At 39.0% G+C, this 16,552-nt stretch overlaps 1 protein-coding gene across 2 annotated transcripts in view; it reads right to left on the bottom strand.

Moving 5' to 3' along the window:
• The window catches only part of Oga (O-GlcNAcase), a 142,452-nt gene that overhangs the window by 56,563 nt on the left and 69,337 nt on the right, over nt 1–16,552 (bottom strand). For both annotated transcript variants that reach the window (XM_089090807.1, XM_089090808.1), the window contains exon 14: nt 2,333–2,526. In XM_089090807.1, the coding sequence (XP_088946933.1) occupies nt 2,333–2,526 (194 nt within the window). The remainder of the gene's footprint in view (nt 1–2,332; nt 2,527–16,552) is intronic.

Genomic DNA, 16,552 nt, shown 5'->3' with positions numbered 1-16,552 from the left:
TGTTTATTTAGAATAGGAAGCTTTTTTAAAAGTGTTAACAGCTTTAGCGTAAAGAGCAAGATATTGAAAAGGGGGCGACCCTTCATATTGGGACTAAATCTGCCAAAATTAATATGCAAATTGTGTTTTATTTTCATGCACGGTGAGCCAAAATCGAACCTGCATCAGTTGAAAAACGTTTCGAAATTAAATAAAAAACAAGTATTTTTTACTGAAAGCAAGGAGCGACATTAAAACTTAAAACTAACAGCAATTATTTCGTATATGAAAAGGATTGTCTTCTCCTCAACGCCTTGCTCTTTGCGCTAAAGTTCGACTCTTTTTCAGCACCATACTTTTTAAAACAATAAAAAACTTAAGCGTAAAGAGCGAGATGTTGAGGAGGGGACAGCCCCTTTCTAATACGGAATAATTGCAGTTCGTTTTAGGCTTTAATGTCGCTCCTTACTTTCAGTTAAAAATCTTGTTTTTTTTTTATTTAATCTCATAAAGACGATACTTTGTCAACATATGAAAAACCGTGTATATTGCAATTGTATCAGTCTGGTTTATATGCAAAGTAACACAAGAGACGACAATTAACGAACAAGAGAGTAGTGAAGAATTATGGTATACAAAGTAATATTTGTCAGGGATAGTCACTAGTGAAAAATCACTAGGGGTGACACCGTGATTGGGTGATTTTCGGGGATTAGGAGAATCAAATTTTGCTCCCAGATGACACATATATTTTTTGAGAAATCTCAGAAAATTCCAAGAAATCCCCAAAAATTCGGGGATAGTGCAAGCCCTGCTTGATTGCTAATCAGGAAAATCGAAATACTGAACCGAACAAGAGAAAAGAAAAGCTCCGACTTTGCGGTTGACGCAATAAAAAATTACCGCAAAATTAATTCAAAGTCAACCGAACGCCGCCGCCTCTGCCAGCGGCGACGCACATGTGGCGCGCCGGCGGTGTAGCGACACTTCAGTGGCGGTCAACCGGGCCTCTCGTTGGCGGCATTCGGTTGGTGCGCCGGCGTGGCGCCGGGGTCTAGTTAGATTATGGTAGGCTTGTCGATATAGGTTTCAAGGAACATGTCGCAAAGTTTAGACCCAAATTATCGAGAAATTTAGGAATTATTCAAAGATTAAAATATTTATTCCCCTGATTGTCGTAAGGACCTCGTATTTCTAATTTATGCACCCATATATACTTTATGTTTGCATTATTTGGATGTATATCTTCCGCAAAACAATTAAACCAATAAAAGTATGTCAAGATAATACAATTCCTCTTATTAATTGTGAAATAGCACGTGAATATGTTAGGGACAAATATGAGTGCTTAAACATAATTGCCGCCGCGAGCAGGGGGGGGGGTCACCTGTTTTCCCCCCCCCCAAAAAAAAAAAACAAAAAAAACAAAACAAAAAACAAATCGGATCGTAAAGTAGTCCTAAAAATGCAGGTACGAAACCCCTTACATCCCCCCCTCGCCCCGAACAAGAATCCTGGATACGGCCTGCTATGTCGACTCTTCAGGCTTTACTTCAATTTACACAGATTGTAAATCATGGACATACTTGATAATGATTGTAGGAGAATAGATACTACTTTTATGTTTAAAAATATCAAAAGAAATATTCTACTGTCACATACAAGTAGCTATTATTTGGGTCCCGGGAGGTAAATGACGAATTTCCATAATATTTTACTCTTTGTTGCGTGTCTTTAACCGGCATCCCTGTTTCTTTTTTTTCTTTTCCTTTTTCTCATTTTTACGATCCTTACTTTGTTCATTAATATTTTTCTTTACTATGTTAAACCTATATAATCTATTAATTTTGCGGTCATGGGCTCCTCAGACGGGTCTAATAAAATCAGCCTGTGAATTTTGCTTTGGCAATTGTTGCACAGACAGACTATGACATTTTGTTTCAGAAACAAATCAATTCATTTTTACAATCAAGATTCCTACTTTTCAAGCAAAGGACCGGTCACAATTTATTTAGTTTCCGGCTCTATTTACGGAACGTGTAGTCACCATTACACTGAAACTCTGGGCAAATTTTCTCTCTGTACAAAAATCTCCAGACACAGAAACTCGGGGTAAAACCGGTCAAAAACATTCTATGGCTGAACTTAGGCGAGCAAACTAAAGGTGACCAAAAAATAATATAAATTTTACAAAAGCAGGCTACAACTCCCTAGATTCAAACCACCAGGGGAGACAAATGGGGTCTAAGAAAAAAAAAATATGGTAGAAAAGGGTCACAGACAACACTGGTGTCCCTGGCCCCTCACGACCCCCTTTCAACCCTGACAGCAGAATAATTAAAAAAAATCTTACTTATCTCCTAGAAGTTGAGGATATTGCGCAGTAATATCAGGATTTCCCGAGTCTTTCCACATTTTATTGCAGAGGTTGTAAACTGCCTGTTCTTCAGAAGGAAGATAAGGACGTATTGTGTAAACTTGACGAGTTACAACGTCCGGACTTTTGTGTAAAAACAAATCACTGTTTGATTCAATCGGAAGGAGTCGCTATAAAAAAAAAGAAAATAAGATGAACTGTGGGACAATGTGGGATAAAATATGGGACAATAAACAAGAACAATCAATGCTCGACTACGTAAAAATCTCTACTTGGACGAAGCCAATATTTTGGGAATTTCAAGGTTAAACTGAACTACTAACATATTTAAGGACTTTTTAGATAAATCCAAATTCTACCTAAAGACTAAAAATGAATTTCTATGGATAATTCTAACCCAAAATAGATAAAAGTATATCGAAAAAAAAAAAAACATCTAACTGATACTTGGAGTGTGTGTTATTTATCATGGTTGCAGCAAGAGCTGCAATAGAGTAAAGAGCGGACTACAGTCCATAGTAACCAAGAGTTTAAAAATACATTAAAAAAACCGCATAGCGAGAAAATTTTTTCATATGTAACTGATTAGGAATGGTCACTATTCCTTCGATTAATCTTAAAAGTAAAATGTTATTTCGAAAACAAGTTTACAGGAATTCTGAAAGAGCCCTAAACTCCTCGAAAATAGCGTCGGATCAAAATGAGAAGTGCATCATGGAAAAAGTACACAAAGTACACAAACATTTTTCGTTATTCGTCTACTAACAGAAATAGGGGGCTACTACAACAATCCTTGCAACATTCTGAACAAATTCCTTTACTCCATAGTACAAAGCCTCCCTCCCCTCTCGTTAGACACCCCTTATAATTTGAACTCTTTAATTTTCCCCGTTATTTGACTCTTAAGACGCAGGGTCAAAAAATTAAAAACATAAAAAAGTGCAAAATCCACCTCCTTACACCGAGATATAGAAATATTCTTCTCTTTCCAAAGAAAGATAAAGAAGAACATACCCCCGGACTCTTTATTTATGCGAAAAAAGTTGCACATATCTTGTGGAAAAGTCGTCTAAGGGAGGTAGGAAATAAAACCTATGTTTTTATGTACTATTTTAACAAAAAGCATATTGAATTCTTTAGTTTTAACGCCCAAGTCAAACAAGATCTATTTGTAGGGCGTAGTGTGTACAATATTAGAAAAAAGGAGCAAAAATAAATAAATAAAAACAAAGTTTTTATTGCGGAAGTAAAGAGCAAAGTTGAAGTTTCAAACGATCAAAAATTATTGACTCTCAGGTTACACAAAATATATCTAAAAAACTAGCTCAGATAAATCGACTTGGGATATTTTCCATTATTTGTAGAGTTCTAATTTCAAGTGCTTTACTGAAAACAGAGGTTGCTTAGGTTTCTTTATTTATAATTATAACTATATACTAAAGCTTACCGATATCATGGCTAGTGAAAGACTATTGAGATCCTTATGAACTAGCGTTTTGTTTTCCGCCAGCTGCTTGTGGAATTTTCCGTTTCTAAAAGAACATCCTGTTTCTTGGGTCGGTTTAGTGTTTCGAATAAATAGTCAGTTGTTAGAATTCTACAGATTTTAGAAAAATGTTCAGTTTATTTGACCTACTTTTGTAGATAAATCTTTTGTAGCCTGAGAAGCAAAAATTTTTGATCGAATGAAATTTAACTTTGATCTCTGTTTTCGTAAGAAAACTTAGATGTAATTCTTGAACCCCGACAATTATATTCTAATTCTATTTGGTAAGCTAGAAGCAAATAACATTTTCGGAAAAGCGAATGATGCATCATCATACGTCATTCGGTAATTGTTTACCATCTGACCAAAAAAAAAAAAACCGGAATAGCTTTCCCAACTCACTCCTTTAAATTAAAGTTATGCCTGTTAGCATTGTCAAGTGAGAGTAAATACTTTAATGTATCTCCTTGCACAAAACTCTAATTTTTGCTTTAAGCAATTGCAATTTGATGACGGATATGGCGTCACAGAGGCATATATACAAGGAAAGGGTTAAGGACTTCCGGTCTACACCCTCGCCAAAGTTTCAAAGTTTTCACATTTTTTCTATAGTTCAACGTATTTTCCATTTTGTCCGCCAACTTGGAGGTAATGGTGCTCGTCCGAAGTCTGCTCCCATGCATTCATTGCGCATGCAGAGCTGACTTCACGTGCCTCTGGATATCCGGCTAGCCACCGGAGAACTAAATGCACCTAGGGACAGTTGGGCTAGCAACCCTCCTGAAATTATTTGCTACGAAAGGAACTGGATATACAGCCTCGGACGCCCCATATACTATCCCAATTGGACCCATGCCTGCCCAAGGACGCACCCTTTGAACATCGTTGACCAAGGTGGAATTAATGTCGCCACCTGGAATATTCTGACGCTGAACCAGCCTGATTCTAAGATTCTTTTAGCAAATGAACTAAGAAGATACAAAGTGACGATCGCAGGAGTAGCAGAAACTCACCTTACGGGAAGCGGCAAAGAAGATATTAGAGAAGGGCGGACACTGCTTTGGTCTGGTGGACCCAAAGAAAGAGGGGGAGTTGGACTTGTTCTCAACAATTTCGCTCGGAAAACCTTACTTTCATTTACGCCTATCTCACCACGTCTACTGAGAGCGAGAATCGACGGCAAGCACGAAAAGATAACTGTTCTTACCTGCTATGCACCGACAAACGAGGCCCAAGACAAAGATCAGGACGACTTCTATGCGGTACTGTCCTACGAGCTCTCCTCCGTACCTCCACACGACTACCTCCTAGTCCTAGGAGATTTTAACGCTGGTGTGGTTAACGGCTCTGGTTTGTACGATGCTGCTGTTGAACCTGTGAAAGTTGATGCTCTGAATGATAATGGTGAGCGGCTGTTCAATTGCTGAATCGCCCACGCTTTATCAGTCACAAATTCTTGGTTTGTGAGAAAAGACATTGCGAAGTACACATGGTACAGCAATGATGGCAGGACAAAAAAGATGCTTAATTATATCGTTTTTCAACGACACTGGCTTTCATCTGCCACGAACTACCGCTCAAACATGTACGCCGAGATTAACAATGCCAACCATCGTCTCTTATCTGCAAGGATGCAGCTCCAACTGAGCGTCAATAAGAATAACTTGTCATCCACCAAGAAGGTAGACACCTCTTGAAACTTTGGAGGGTACTCGTTCGATCAGAAATTGAGAGTTCTAGTCCTTCTTTTATAAGTCAAAAGTGATTGGATACCAACCAGCCGCGGGGGGTATTTTCCAGGGGGGGGGGGGTAAACACCTAAGCCTGCAAAATTTTTTGAAGCAGGCAAGACTCAATCTATAACAGACTCAATATCAAACAGTTCGTGGTAACGTAACTGTAAGTAAGGTAACTGTAAGGTAACTGTAACTGTAAGTAAGGAGCGACCCGGCTCAATGGTAACCGAAACTCTAGAAAACGGGTTATTGATACCAATAGATACATCAAAAGAATCAGATTTCAATGCTGATTTCAAATATATAACTTTCATCAAGTTTAGTCCTACCCATCAAAAGTTAAGCGCCTGAGAAAATTTGGCTGATTTTCAAAAAAAGGGGGAAAGACCCCCTAAAAGTTATAGAACATTAATGAAAATCACATCATCAGATTGAGCGTATCAGAGAACCCTACTGTATTGTTTTCAAGCTCCTATCTAAAAAAAGTGGAATTTTCTATTTTTTTCCAGAAGAAAGATCACGGATGCCTGTTTATTTGGTTGTTTGTTTGTTTGTTGTTTTTTTTTTCCCCAGGGGTGATCGTATCGACCCAGTGGTCATATAATATCGTGGGAGGGCTCATTGGAACGGGAATTAAATGTTCTAGTGCCCTTTTTTAGTGACCAAAAAAAATGGAGGGCAACTAGGCCCCCTCCCACGCTTATTTTTTTCCCAAAGTCACTCGATCAAAATTTTGAGATAGCCATTTTGTTCAGCATGGTCGAAATTATGATAAATATGTCTTTTAGGATGACTTAATCCCCCGAAGTTCTCAGAGGGAGGGCTAAAAGTTATGAACTTTACCCAATGTTAACATATAGTATTGGTTATTGGGAAGTATACAGAAGTTTTCAGGAGGTTTTTTTTCTGGTAGGGGGAGGGAAGGGTGGGTCGGTGGTTATGTTGGAGGATCTGTTCATGAAGGAAGTTTTCATGGGGGAAGGGAAATTGCCATGAAGGGGGCGCCGGACTTGCCAGCATTATTTATTGGTTATTGGGAAGTATACAACCATTTTCAGGAAGGATTTTTTCTGGAGGGGGGGGGGCTAGAGGAGGGGGTAACTCGGGAGAAGAGGGCCGGGGAGGATGTTTCTTGGGGGGACGGGACATTTCTATGAAGGGGGCGCCGGATTTCCAATCATTATTTAAAAAACGATCAGAAATTAAAAAAAAAAAAAAAAGTTTTTTCAACTGAAATGTAAGAAGGAATATTAGAACTTAAAAAGAAAAGAAATTATAACGTATGTGAGGGGGTTCTCCCCCAAGTCAGTACCTCGCTCTTTACGCTACAGTTTTTTTTAGTGCTTTCAAAAGAGCTATCTATTCTAATTAAACGGCCTTTGTGATTCAGGGGTTTCTGAATCAAATTTTTTTTTAACTTTTAACGTAAAGAGCGTGGTATTGACTAAGGGGAGAACCCCTTCATACAAGTAATAACATATACGTAATAAAAAAAACAATAAAAAAACAAGCGATACGGCTCAATAGTAATCGAAACTTTTAAAAACGAAATTTTGATGTCAATAAATGTATCAAAAGAATGTGTTTATAATGCTGATCCTAAATATATAAATTTTATTAAGTTTAGTATTACTCATCAAAGGCTACGAGCCTGAGAAAATTTACTCGATTTTTTAAAGAGGGGGAAACATCCCCTACAAGTGAAAGAATTTTAATGAAAATCACACCGTCAGATTCAGCGTCTCAGAAAACCCTATTACATAGGTTTCAAGCTCATATCTGCAAAAATCTGCAACTTTGTATTTTTTGCCAGAAGAAATATGTACGAATATAGAAGTTAGTTACGTAAGTTAATTTGTAAAGACATCCATTTAGCAAAAGAAAAGTAAAATTTTTATACAAATAAAAGCTGCATTAACTAAAAAACGATCAGAAATTAAATAAAAAAAACAAGTTTTTTAAACTGAAAGTAAGGAGCGACATTAAAACTTAAAACGAACAGAAATTATTCCGTATATGAAAGGGGCTGTCCCCTCCTCAACGCCTCGCTCTTTACGCTAAAGTTTGACTCTGTCTCACAACTTTATTTTTTAAAACAATAAAAAACTTTAGCGTAAAGAGCGAGGCGTTGAGGAGGGGACAGCCCTTTCATATACGGAATAATTTCTGTTCGTTTTAAGTTTTAATGTCGCTCCTTACTTTCAGTTTAAAAAACTTGTTTTTTTTTATTTAATCCTAAACTAAAGAGGCGAAAATACACAGCTTCACACGTGACTCGGGCTAATTTTGAATCATACCTATTTTTAGGAGCATATGAATCATAACTGTTTATGTTGAACCTCAAATATTTACCTGAGGGACACTTAATTCTCCCGGAGAGCCTGAAAATGTTCTTCCTAAAAAGGATTCCTTAAAAAATGTTTTTACTCGTTCTTTTGGAACAATATTTGGCTATTCAAGGTCTCTTTTCTTTAGAAACTCAAGTATCAGAGGCATGGGCGTATCCAGAATTTTTGTTCGGGGAGGGGGGAGGGCTAAAAAAACTTTAAAAAACCCATCAAAAACTGTCTATATGCATTTTGATTACGTCTTTATGAGCCAGACAATTTTTTTACGGGGGGGGGGGGTGAAACCCGGTAGCTCCCCTCTCAATACGGCCTTGCTCGGAGGATTTCTCCCAGGTAAAATAGTTCGTATAGAAAAAAGGATTCCTTAAAAAATGTTTTGACTCGTTCTTTTGGAACAATATTTGGCTATTCAAGGTCTCTTTTTTCTTTAGAAACTAAAGTATCAGAGGCATGGACGTATCCAGAATTTTTGTTCGGTGGGGGGGGGGAGGGCTAAAAAAAACTTTAAAAAACCCATCAAAATTTGTCTATATGCATTTTGGTTACGTCTTTATGATTCAGACAATTTTTTTACGGGGGGGGGGGGGGTGAAACCCGGTAGTTCCCCTCCCAATACGGCCTTGCTCGGAGGATTTCTCCCAGGGAAAATAGTTCGTATAGAAAAAAGGATTCCTTAAAAAATGTTTTGACTCGTTCTTTTGGAACAATATTTGGCTATTCAAGGTCTCTTTTGTTTAGAAACTGAAGTATCAGAGGCATGGGCGTATCCAGAATTTTGTTCGGGGGGGGGGGGGGGGCAAAAAAAACTTAAAAAAAACCATCAAAATTTGTTTATATGCATTTTGGTTACGTCTTTATGAGTCAGACAATTTTTTTACGGGGAGGGGGGGGGGGAACCCGGTAACTCCCCTCCCAATACGGCCTTGCTCGGAGGATTTCTCCCAGGGAAAATAGTTCGTACAGAAATGAAACATTACGAAAAAAACAAAATTCATAAATTACAAACATCAAAAAGAGTGTTTAAGGTATTATTATTACATAACAAAAATGAAAACTGTCGGGGAAAAACCAGAGAAAATACCAGCTTTCTGCTCAAGTTCATTAACACTTGTACATAAATTATTCCAAGTCATTTATCCCAATAGAAAAGAGAAAGTTTTTAAGCTAATCAATAAAGTATTTTTCCAATCATTAATTAAGCATAACATAATTTTCATCAAACAAACAACGTCATTCTAAAAATCATTGTTCGGATATAATGGGCTAGATTGTAGTTTAGGCACAATAAATAGATTGCAACACATATAACTAGAAAAAGCTTATGAAAAATGAAGATGAATATCTATACATTCTAGAAGAAGTTATGTTCCAAAATTAAATAGAAATATTAAAAGAAACTTGTATTTTTAAGCAATTGCCACACAGTTCTTGCAAACAAATTCTAGGTGAATCAATGTTAAGTTCTAGGCAGTATTACCCACCCAATTCTAAAGCCATTATTTAAGAATAGTCAAACATTCGTAACGAATTAAGACGTATTTAAAATGTGCAGTCACTTGATTGTAGAGGTTGACTTTTACTAAAAGTTCATTTTGAACTGACACTGCTTTTGAGGAGTTTCAGACCGTTTTTCGAGATTCCAATAAATTTGTTTTCAATACGAACTTTTTTCATTAAGGTTAATCAAAATGATAGTTTTGATCTTAATTTTGATAGCTTGATAGAATGATCTTAAATCATCCTCAAATAGCGATCATTCCTCACTGGACAGCTTCTTTAAACGTGTTTGAAAATCTTCAGTTACTAAGGGCTAGGGTTCGTTATTTACTTGGTCACCTCTAAGGGGGCAACCATTATTACCAAGAAAGGGAATTTCTTAAGATACACCTTGTCTTTTTAGGACTGAATACCCTTTGGTGAAACAAGCAATTTCAACAAAGACCTTATTTAGCGGCACAAATCTGGATCTGATTTTGTTTACAAATACAATTCCATTACGCAATAATTCAAAAATAGAAATTAATTCGGTCAGAAGCTAATACAAAGGGTATTACCCTTAAATAGGGGATTTCAAAAACTTTTCACAAGTGAAAGTGTCACAATGCAGAACACTTCTCTGAAAAACAGTACATGGTATAAACATGCAGAGTACACAATCATGACTTTATAAAACTATGACAATAAAACAAATAATGGACAATTCCTAATTCTGATGATAACGAATCAAGTCGTCTGAAACTAGCCACCCCTCCCCCAAAACTGAAGCTATTTCATTTGGTTTCTATAAACAGCTCGAATGGGATCTTAAAAATATATCTCCAAATCAAAATTTGCCAAAAATCAAGTTTTTGCATTGCTTCGTGCTCATGACTAACCCTTCTTACTTAGTCATTTGCCTAACATGGAATGTTGGGGGAGGGGGGGGGGTTGGAATAAAATGCAGGAAATAGGAAAACTATATAGAGAATTCAAGAAAATGTGAAAAGTATCTTAAAAATCTCAGGATTTCAGCGGGAGGGGATGTCACCGGCCCGGAGTCCTATCACCCTGCGTAAATGTTTGGCATGTAATCTAATCAGTATCTAGGCACGGACACAATAATTTGGTGCGGAGGGGGGGGGCGGAAAAAGATACGAAAAAAGGCGAATTGTACAGACAATCTAAGAGAATAAATGAGACTAGGAATAAGTGAACGTGAAGAGGTGATTTGTGGTAGCGATAAGATCGATCAAGTGGGCAGCTTCACTTACCTAGGTAGTAAAATTAGTAAAGACGGTGGGTGCAGTGAAGATGTTAAAAGTGGAATAGCCAAGGCCCATGGTGTTTTTTCACCGTTAAAAAGTTTAAAAGAATAGGATGATAAGTCTGCGAACCAAGATTAGAATATTAGAAGCTATAGTGATGACGGTAATCGAGTATGGTTCTGAAGCGTGGGCGCTCTGGAAAACGGAGGAGTTGCTAGATGTTGTCCAGAGAACTTGACTACGGATTGTTTTGATTCCCGACTGACTGACCGTATCTCAAATAGTAAGCTGTACAAAAAATACGGTTCAATCCCGCTTTCTAGGGCTAAAATGAGAGAAAGGATGAAATGGCTAGGACATATTCTGCGGATGAAGGAGGAAAGATTCCCAAATATTGTCCTTGTCGCCCAACCACCTAGGGCCAAACGAAAAGCGGTTGTCCCCGGATGGGGTGAGAAGAAGTCGTAAGGAACGATGTAAGGTAAATGGGAACTTCTTGAGAGGGTGTAAAGAGGGAGGCTTTGAATAGATTGGGACGGAGGAGGAGCGCGCGTAGTTGTGTTGGCCTCAGGCGGCTTGGTGCTGCATTGACTTATTAGCAGTAGTAATGTAAATATTGTCGACAGCTAAAAATCAAACCACATTCCCTGCAAAATCAATTTCGGAAAGTTACAGTTGGAAGCTACTAGACTGAACAAGAACAAATGAAAAATCAGACATCTAGCGAATCTGAAGACATGAGCAATCGATTTGGAGGACCAATACCAAACATTGTAAATCTACCAAATAAGTTACTTTTGCACCATCTACCAAAAAGTAAATACTACCAAAAAGTTATTTTCGCATAGACCATGGTTTGATCTTAGAGGGCCGACTTGTGCGAAAAAAGAGAAAATAAAATGAAAAGGGGCACTGCATTATGGGAAAGAGGAAAATCCCCAAGCAAGACCCAAATAATTCACTTGAAAACGGAATGAACTATTGAAGCCAGCGTACAAATCTTAGTGAGGGGAGGGAGTTAAACCCAAATTTGTCAAAACTGTCACGTCACATCTTCTGAATTACCGCAGCCTAAGTGTAGACTCGGCTTTACAGTTGAGTTAATGTTAAATAAAAATATAATATGATAATTCAAATATAATAAACAAGTCATGAATATGCGCCGGTCCAGACACGGACACACGGTACAGTAACCTACGCCAGAGCAACATCTCTAATGCTAAGGATGGGTGTACGGTGCTTCGGATCTACACGATAAAGTCTCGGATTGGACTAACATGTCACGAACGATTTTCTGCTTGCCACCAAACTCCAAAGACTGACCCTTTTACGGTAGCTACTGTAATATACATAGTCTCAGATAAAGGTTTAAACAGTACCTCCATTTGGTTACAAAGGTCAAACCGACCAAAATGGGGATTACAGGGACTCAGCACCAACCTAGAGATATAGAGCAGCTAGTTTATCCTACATGGATGCGCAACCTTCAGGTGAGATTGGCACCACAGAGATGATGCTTCTATGGTAGAGGGTGTCGCTGTTTATCTACAGAGCAATATTCCATATGCCCGATTAAATGTCCCAGACTGGTAGGACAGGTCGAAGGTCCTGGCAAGGCGGTGAAGACATATCAATTGCTCAAGTCAGATTCTATAAAAAGTCATATACTCTCGAAATGGGAACAAATATCAAGTAAAGGTAAACTCTGGTCTAACATCAAGAAGGGTATTAGAACAAAAAAGCAAGAACACAAATTCACGCTTTTTTCTAAGAGCACAGAAGACGGAGTACGATTCATGATAGCGCATAGCGACGCCCTTTGTGTGATTCTACAATCTCAGCTATAATACAAGGAAAATTTTGTCACCAAGTTCTAAAATGCTTTCGCAAAAAATCGTGTGAGTGTTGTCAAGAAAGTACTGCAGTCGTCAAAGGGCCATCTATTCCCTTCCTTCAGACTCACAAAATTACGAACCGAGACTCTCAGGCATCTACTCTCAGACGTTCGACAATAGACGTCATCAATGCCCCTGATCAGGAGTGGGCCAAATCTCTGGCCCAGGGGTACAATATTAGGCTACTTTTTTACATTGCAAAAGTTTTTGACAGAATCAGGCAAAAGAGTCAGTTTTTTTTTATACAGGCTTCACGGCTCCGTTACAAGCGATGATATGTCACTAGTCCTGGTAATTACAACGCTAAGTACTTTTAAGGTGTTTATTATAACTTCTCTTGAACGTCTCAAGAGAAGGAATTTCTGGGATTACCCCTACTTACAGGCCATTCCAAATGGCGACGGATCGTCGAGCGAAACTTGTCTTCAAGTGTTCTTGGGGGGGGTGCCCGTATAAGGTAATCCTGTCGAGCTGTACTTTGGCAAGTTGGTCGAAAAACATTTATTCTATCTGGAACAAGTAATGACAGCTCCTCAGATGGAGGACAATGCATATATTTGAAGACTGAACACCGACATTGAACCCACGTCAACTCCATCTTGGATCGACTGAAGGGGTTCGGCATTAGAGTTTCTAGAAATGACTGCACGAACTGCTAGGTTTTAGACTCATTGAAGAGGATCAATGTGGCTAATTGGAGCACCAGCAGAAAAAGGACATGCATATTCAATGACTGGTCTGATACATGACATGAATACTGTCAAAATGAGCTCGTAATGGAGGAGGCTTTTGCATCTTTTACTCCTAATTTCCGGGAGCACAAGGATGTCACTTTCCTGAGATTTTCAGCCCAAGTGAGATCTGACGTCTCAATTCTTGTTATTGCATCCTTTTCGAAAATGAAAGCAGGAAGTGAAATGAAACGCAAGCAGGGTGACGAAGCAGGAGCCTTCACATTTTGCGCCTTCGAAATTAAGAACCCTTTATTTTTTTATGCCTTAAAACTCACAAGGCACTTATCTGCCCACACCTCAATTTTTTTCAGTTTGACATGAAGCCCCTTATGGGGATTTCTGGGATCTTCGTGTTTCGTGATGAAAATTTGTCGTCGTGTCATCAGAAAAACGGTGAGGTATTTTTCCTCAAGGCTATACCCTAGATCGTTTATGAACACCAGGAAAAGAGTGGGTCCAAGAATAATTCTTTGGGGTGCTCTAGCTAAAAACAGGGCATTCTTTTGAAATGAAGCCGTCAAGAACGACCCTTATTAATCGCTGGCAAAGAGAATCAGCAAGCACCTCAAATAGACGACAATCAACCCCGTAGGCTTTTAATTTGCATCGAAGGCCCTTGTGCCATACGTGATCAAAGGCTTTTGCGGTGTCAAAAGAGAAAAAGCAAATGTTATGTCTCTGAGACGAGAGCTCGATCACTCTTGGTACTGCGGAATTAGACTGTCTAACATAGACCGTAAGAAAACCGTATTGTGTGTCAGTCAATAAGCGGTGTGACTCGATATACTGATAAACGGTCTTGTTGATGATACGCTCATAAAATTTTTATACGCAGGACAGGAGACTGTTTGACCGAAAAGATCCTACATTAGCAGGGTCACCATCATCATTACGGACAGGGACTTCTTGAGCAACTTTCCAGGCTTCCGAAAATGTTCCTGCTGCAATGCAAATTAAAAACAGAGATGCAAGAGGACCAGCGAGTTCAGAGGCAAAGCATTTGAGGATGATACTATATATCGCATCAGGCCCTGAAGCTTTGGTGACATCCAATTGACAGAGCGTTCTAAAAGCTTTGCTACTGGTTATGTTATACGAGTGACTTTCGCGTCTGTTCGTTATAGGAAGAGGGGAGGGAAGACTCCTGCGTCATCAAGTTGAGAAATCTTTTCAAAAGCTTTTGCAAGAGCATCCACCTTTTCCTGGCCAGAATGCATCATCACCCCTTCAACATGAAGTGATAGAATTAAAACAGGTTTGGATGAGGGTAGAGATTCTTTGACAATCCTCCAGCATTGCTTTGCAGGGGTACTTTTTAGCTTTACTTCAAACTTGCGTTTGTAATTAGTTTTAACTTGGCGTGTGGCTTTAATAGACTCGTTCCGAGCTCGAATTAAAGCATTCCGATCCTCATCCGATTTAGTCGAGTGCCATTTCTTATGGGCCTTCTTACTGCCCTTAGTTGCCTTCCTACAGGCAGCACTGAACCGTAGTTTGTCTCAAGAAGCAACTTGATGATGAGAAACGATTGCTTCTTCTCTTTGATGAGAAACGTTGCTCAATAGCTTCTCTAATCGCTTTTTCGTAGAGTGCCACTGCGTTAACTGGGTCCCCCAGTTGTATATTTACTCCATGGCAATGCCGATAAGCAGTTTTGTAGTTCATCCCAGTCTGCTCGGTTATACTGCCTTATGATCCGATTGTGCTTTACAGGTGGAGGTATTTTCAGATTTCTACGAGTTATCACTACCACTTGGTCGCTGACAAAAGGATAGCCTTCGACAATAAACATATCCGAATGATCAGTCAAGAACAGCTTAAGCCGGAATGATCCATGAGGGCCAATGTGAGTGTTGAGTTCAACAAGCTCGTCTATATAGACCATAAGAAAGGCTGAAGCTTAGCAGAGCTGTGCCTTCCACAACCGTTGTATGGCTTTTCAGCCAGTGACAATAAAGGATGATAAAGTCACCTTGGATGATTATCCCTGATTTTGGGAATTTTCTCTTCAGAAATTCCAAGCAGTCTTCCAGATGCTCGGTGATTTTCATCTTCGGTGGGTTATACACAGTACCAACAACAAAAAATTTGCTTGGTAGGTTTACCTTCACCCACGGGACCTATTTTTCGCTAGGAATTTGAATATACATAAAGGGGACATCCTTTTTTATGTAAACAGCAACTCTACCTCAACCAAAACTCGAGCTTCTTTGATTTATTCGATCCAATCTTAGCATAGTGCATTCAGGAATATTTACCTCACTGTCAATGACGCTAGAATTTTGGTTGGTCTCGGTTACACACATGACAAAAGGAGAGACCTTATTCATTATATCCTAAAGGTAATTCATCTTGGATCGGAGACCACACACATTACAGTGGGCCACAGTAAGTGTATCCGTAAGAACAGTCTTGGGTCGCTCATTTGGTCATCTACGTGAAGGAAGTCCAATCCAAGGCTGTTTTTTTGGTTTGAAAACTGGGTAATCACCAGCAGTATGGGTGGTTAGTCCAATGTGGGGAAAGAAGAAGTCTTTAGACAGATTTGCATCATACGATAAGGAACGGTCACAGACCTCATAATTAACCTCGTCAAAGGTGGTGATGACCCCAAAAAGGGATACGAGTCGGCTCTTTATGGAAATTACCACTCTAAAGCTCTGCGTGCAGGGACGCCAACCTCTTGAGTGGTTTGCCGGAGCAACCCACTGCATGCCCAAGACAAATTTGCAGAGACTGTTATTCATGTCCGAATCATCAAACCTTTCTCAGTTGTCCTCCTATAGAGGATCCTCCAATGATGATGTTCGGCTTCACAATGCAATTTAACCCATTACTGGGAGAAGGTTTATAACTTACGGGACGTGTCCACACGCCGGTGGGCATTGCTGAGTGTACATCCGAGGGGCCTTCTTCTCCTCCGCTTGTGATTATCGCCACCTGGCCCAGTTCCCAAGTTTTTTTTAAACATCCGTACACTTCGTATAGTCCTCGATGGGTTTACTTCCTTTGTGTCAAGTGCCCCCAGTTCGGGCACTTATTAAAAGGGATCTGCCCTCTATAACTCCTTTTTCAACCACTTCGTACAGAAAAGGTGGTCGCAGAAACTTAGGAGAGTGCTCACTCGATTGGATATTGAAATTTCTATTAAGAGTAAAAAAAATTGGATCAAAGTAAGATGCAATTAAAACAAATCCATTTTTTTCATACATACGTACTTTAAAAAGGGTCAAAATACCCGAGAACCGATATT

Source organism: Artemia sp. Qi Xiang Cuo, chromosome 6, assembly GCF_049724085.1.
Source record: "Artemia sp. Qi Xiang Cuo chromosome 6, ASM4972408v1, whole genome shotgun sequence".
Classification (NCBI taxonomy): Eukaryota; Metazoa; Arthropoda; class Branchiopoda; order Anostraca; family Artemiidae; genus Artemia; species Artemia sp. Qi Xiang Cuo.
Note: the sequence above shows the minus strand (reverse complement) of the source record. Positions and strands in the feature narration are given on the sequence as shown.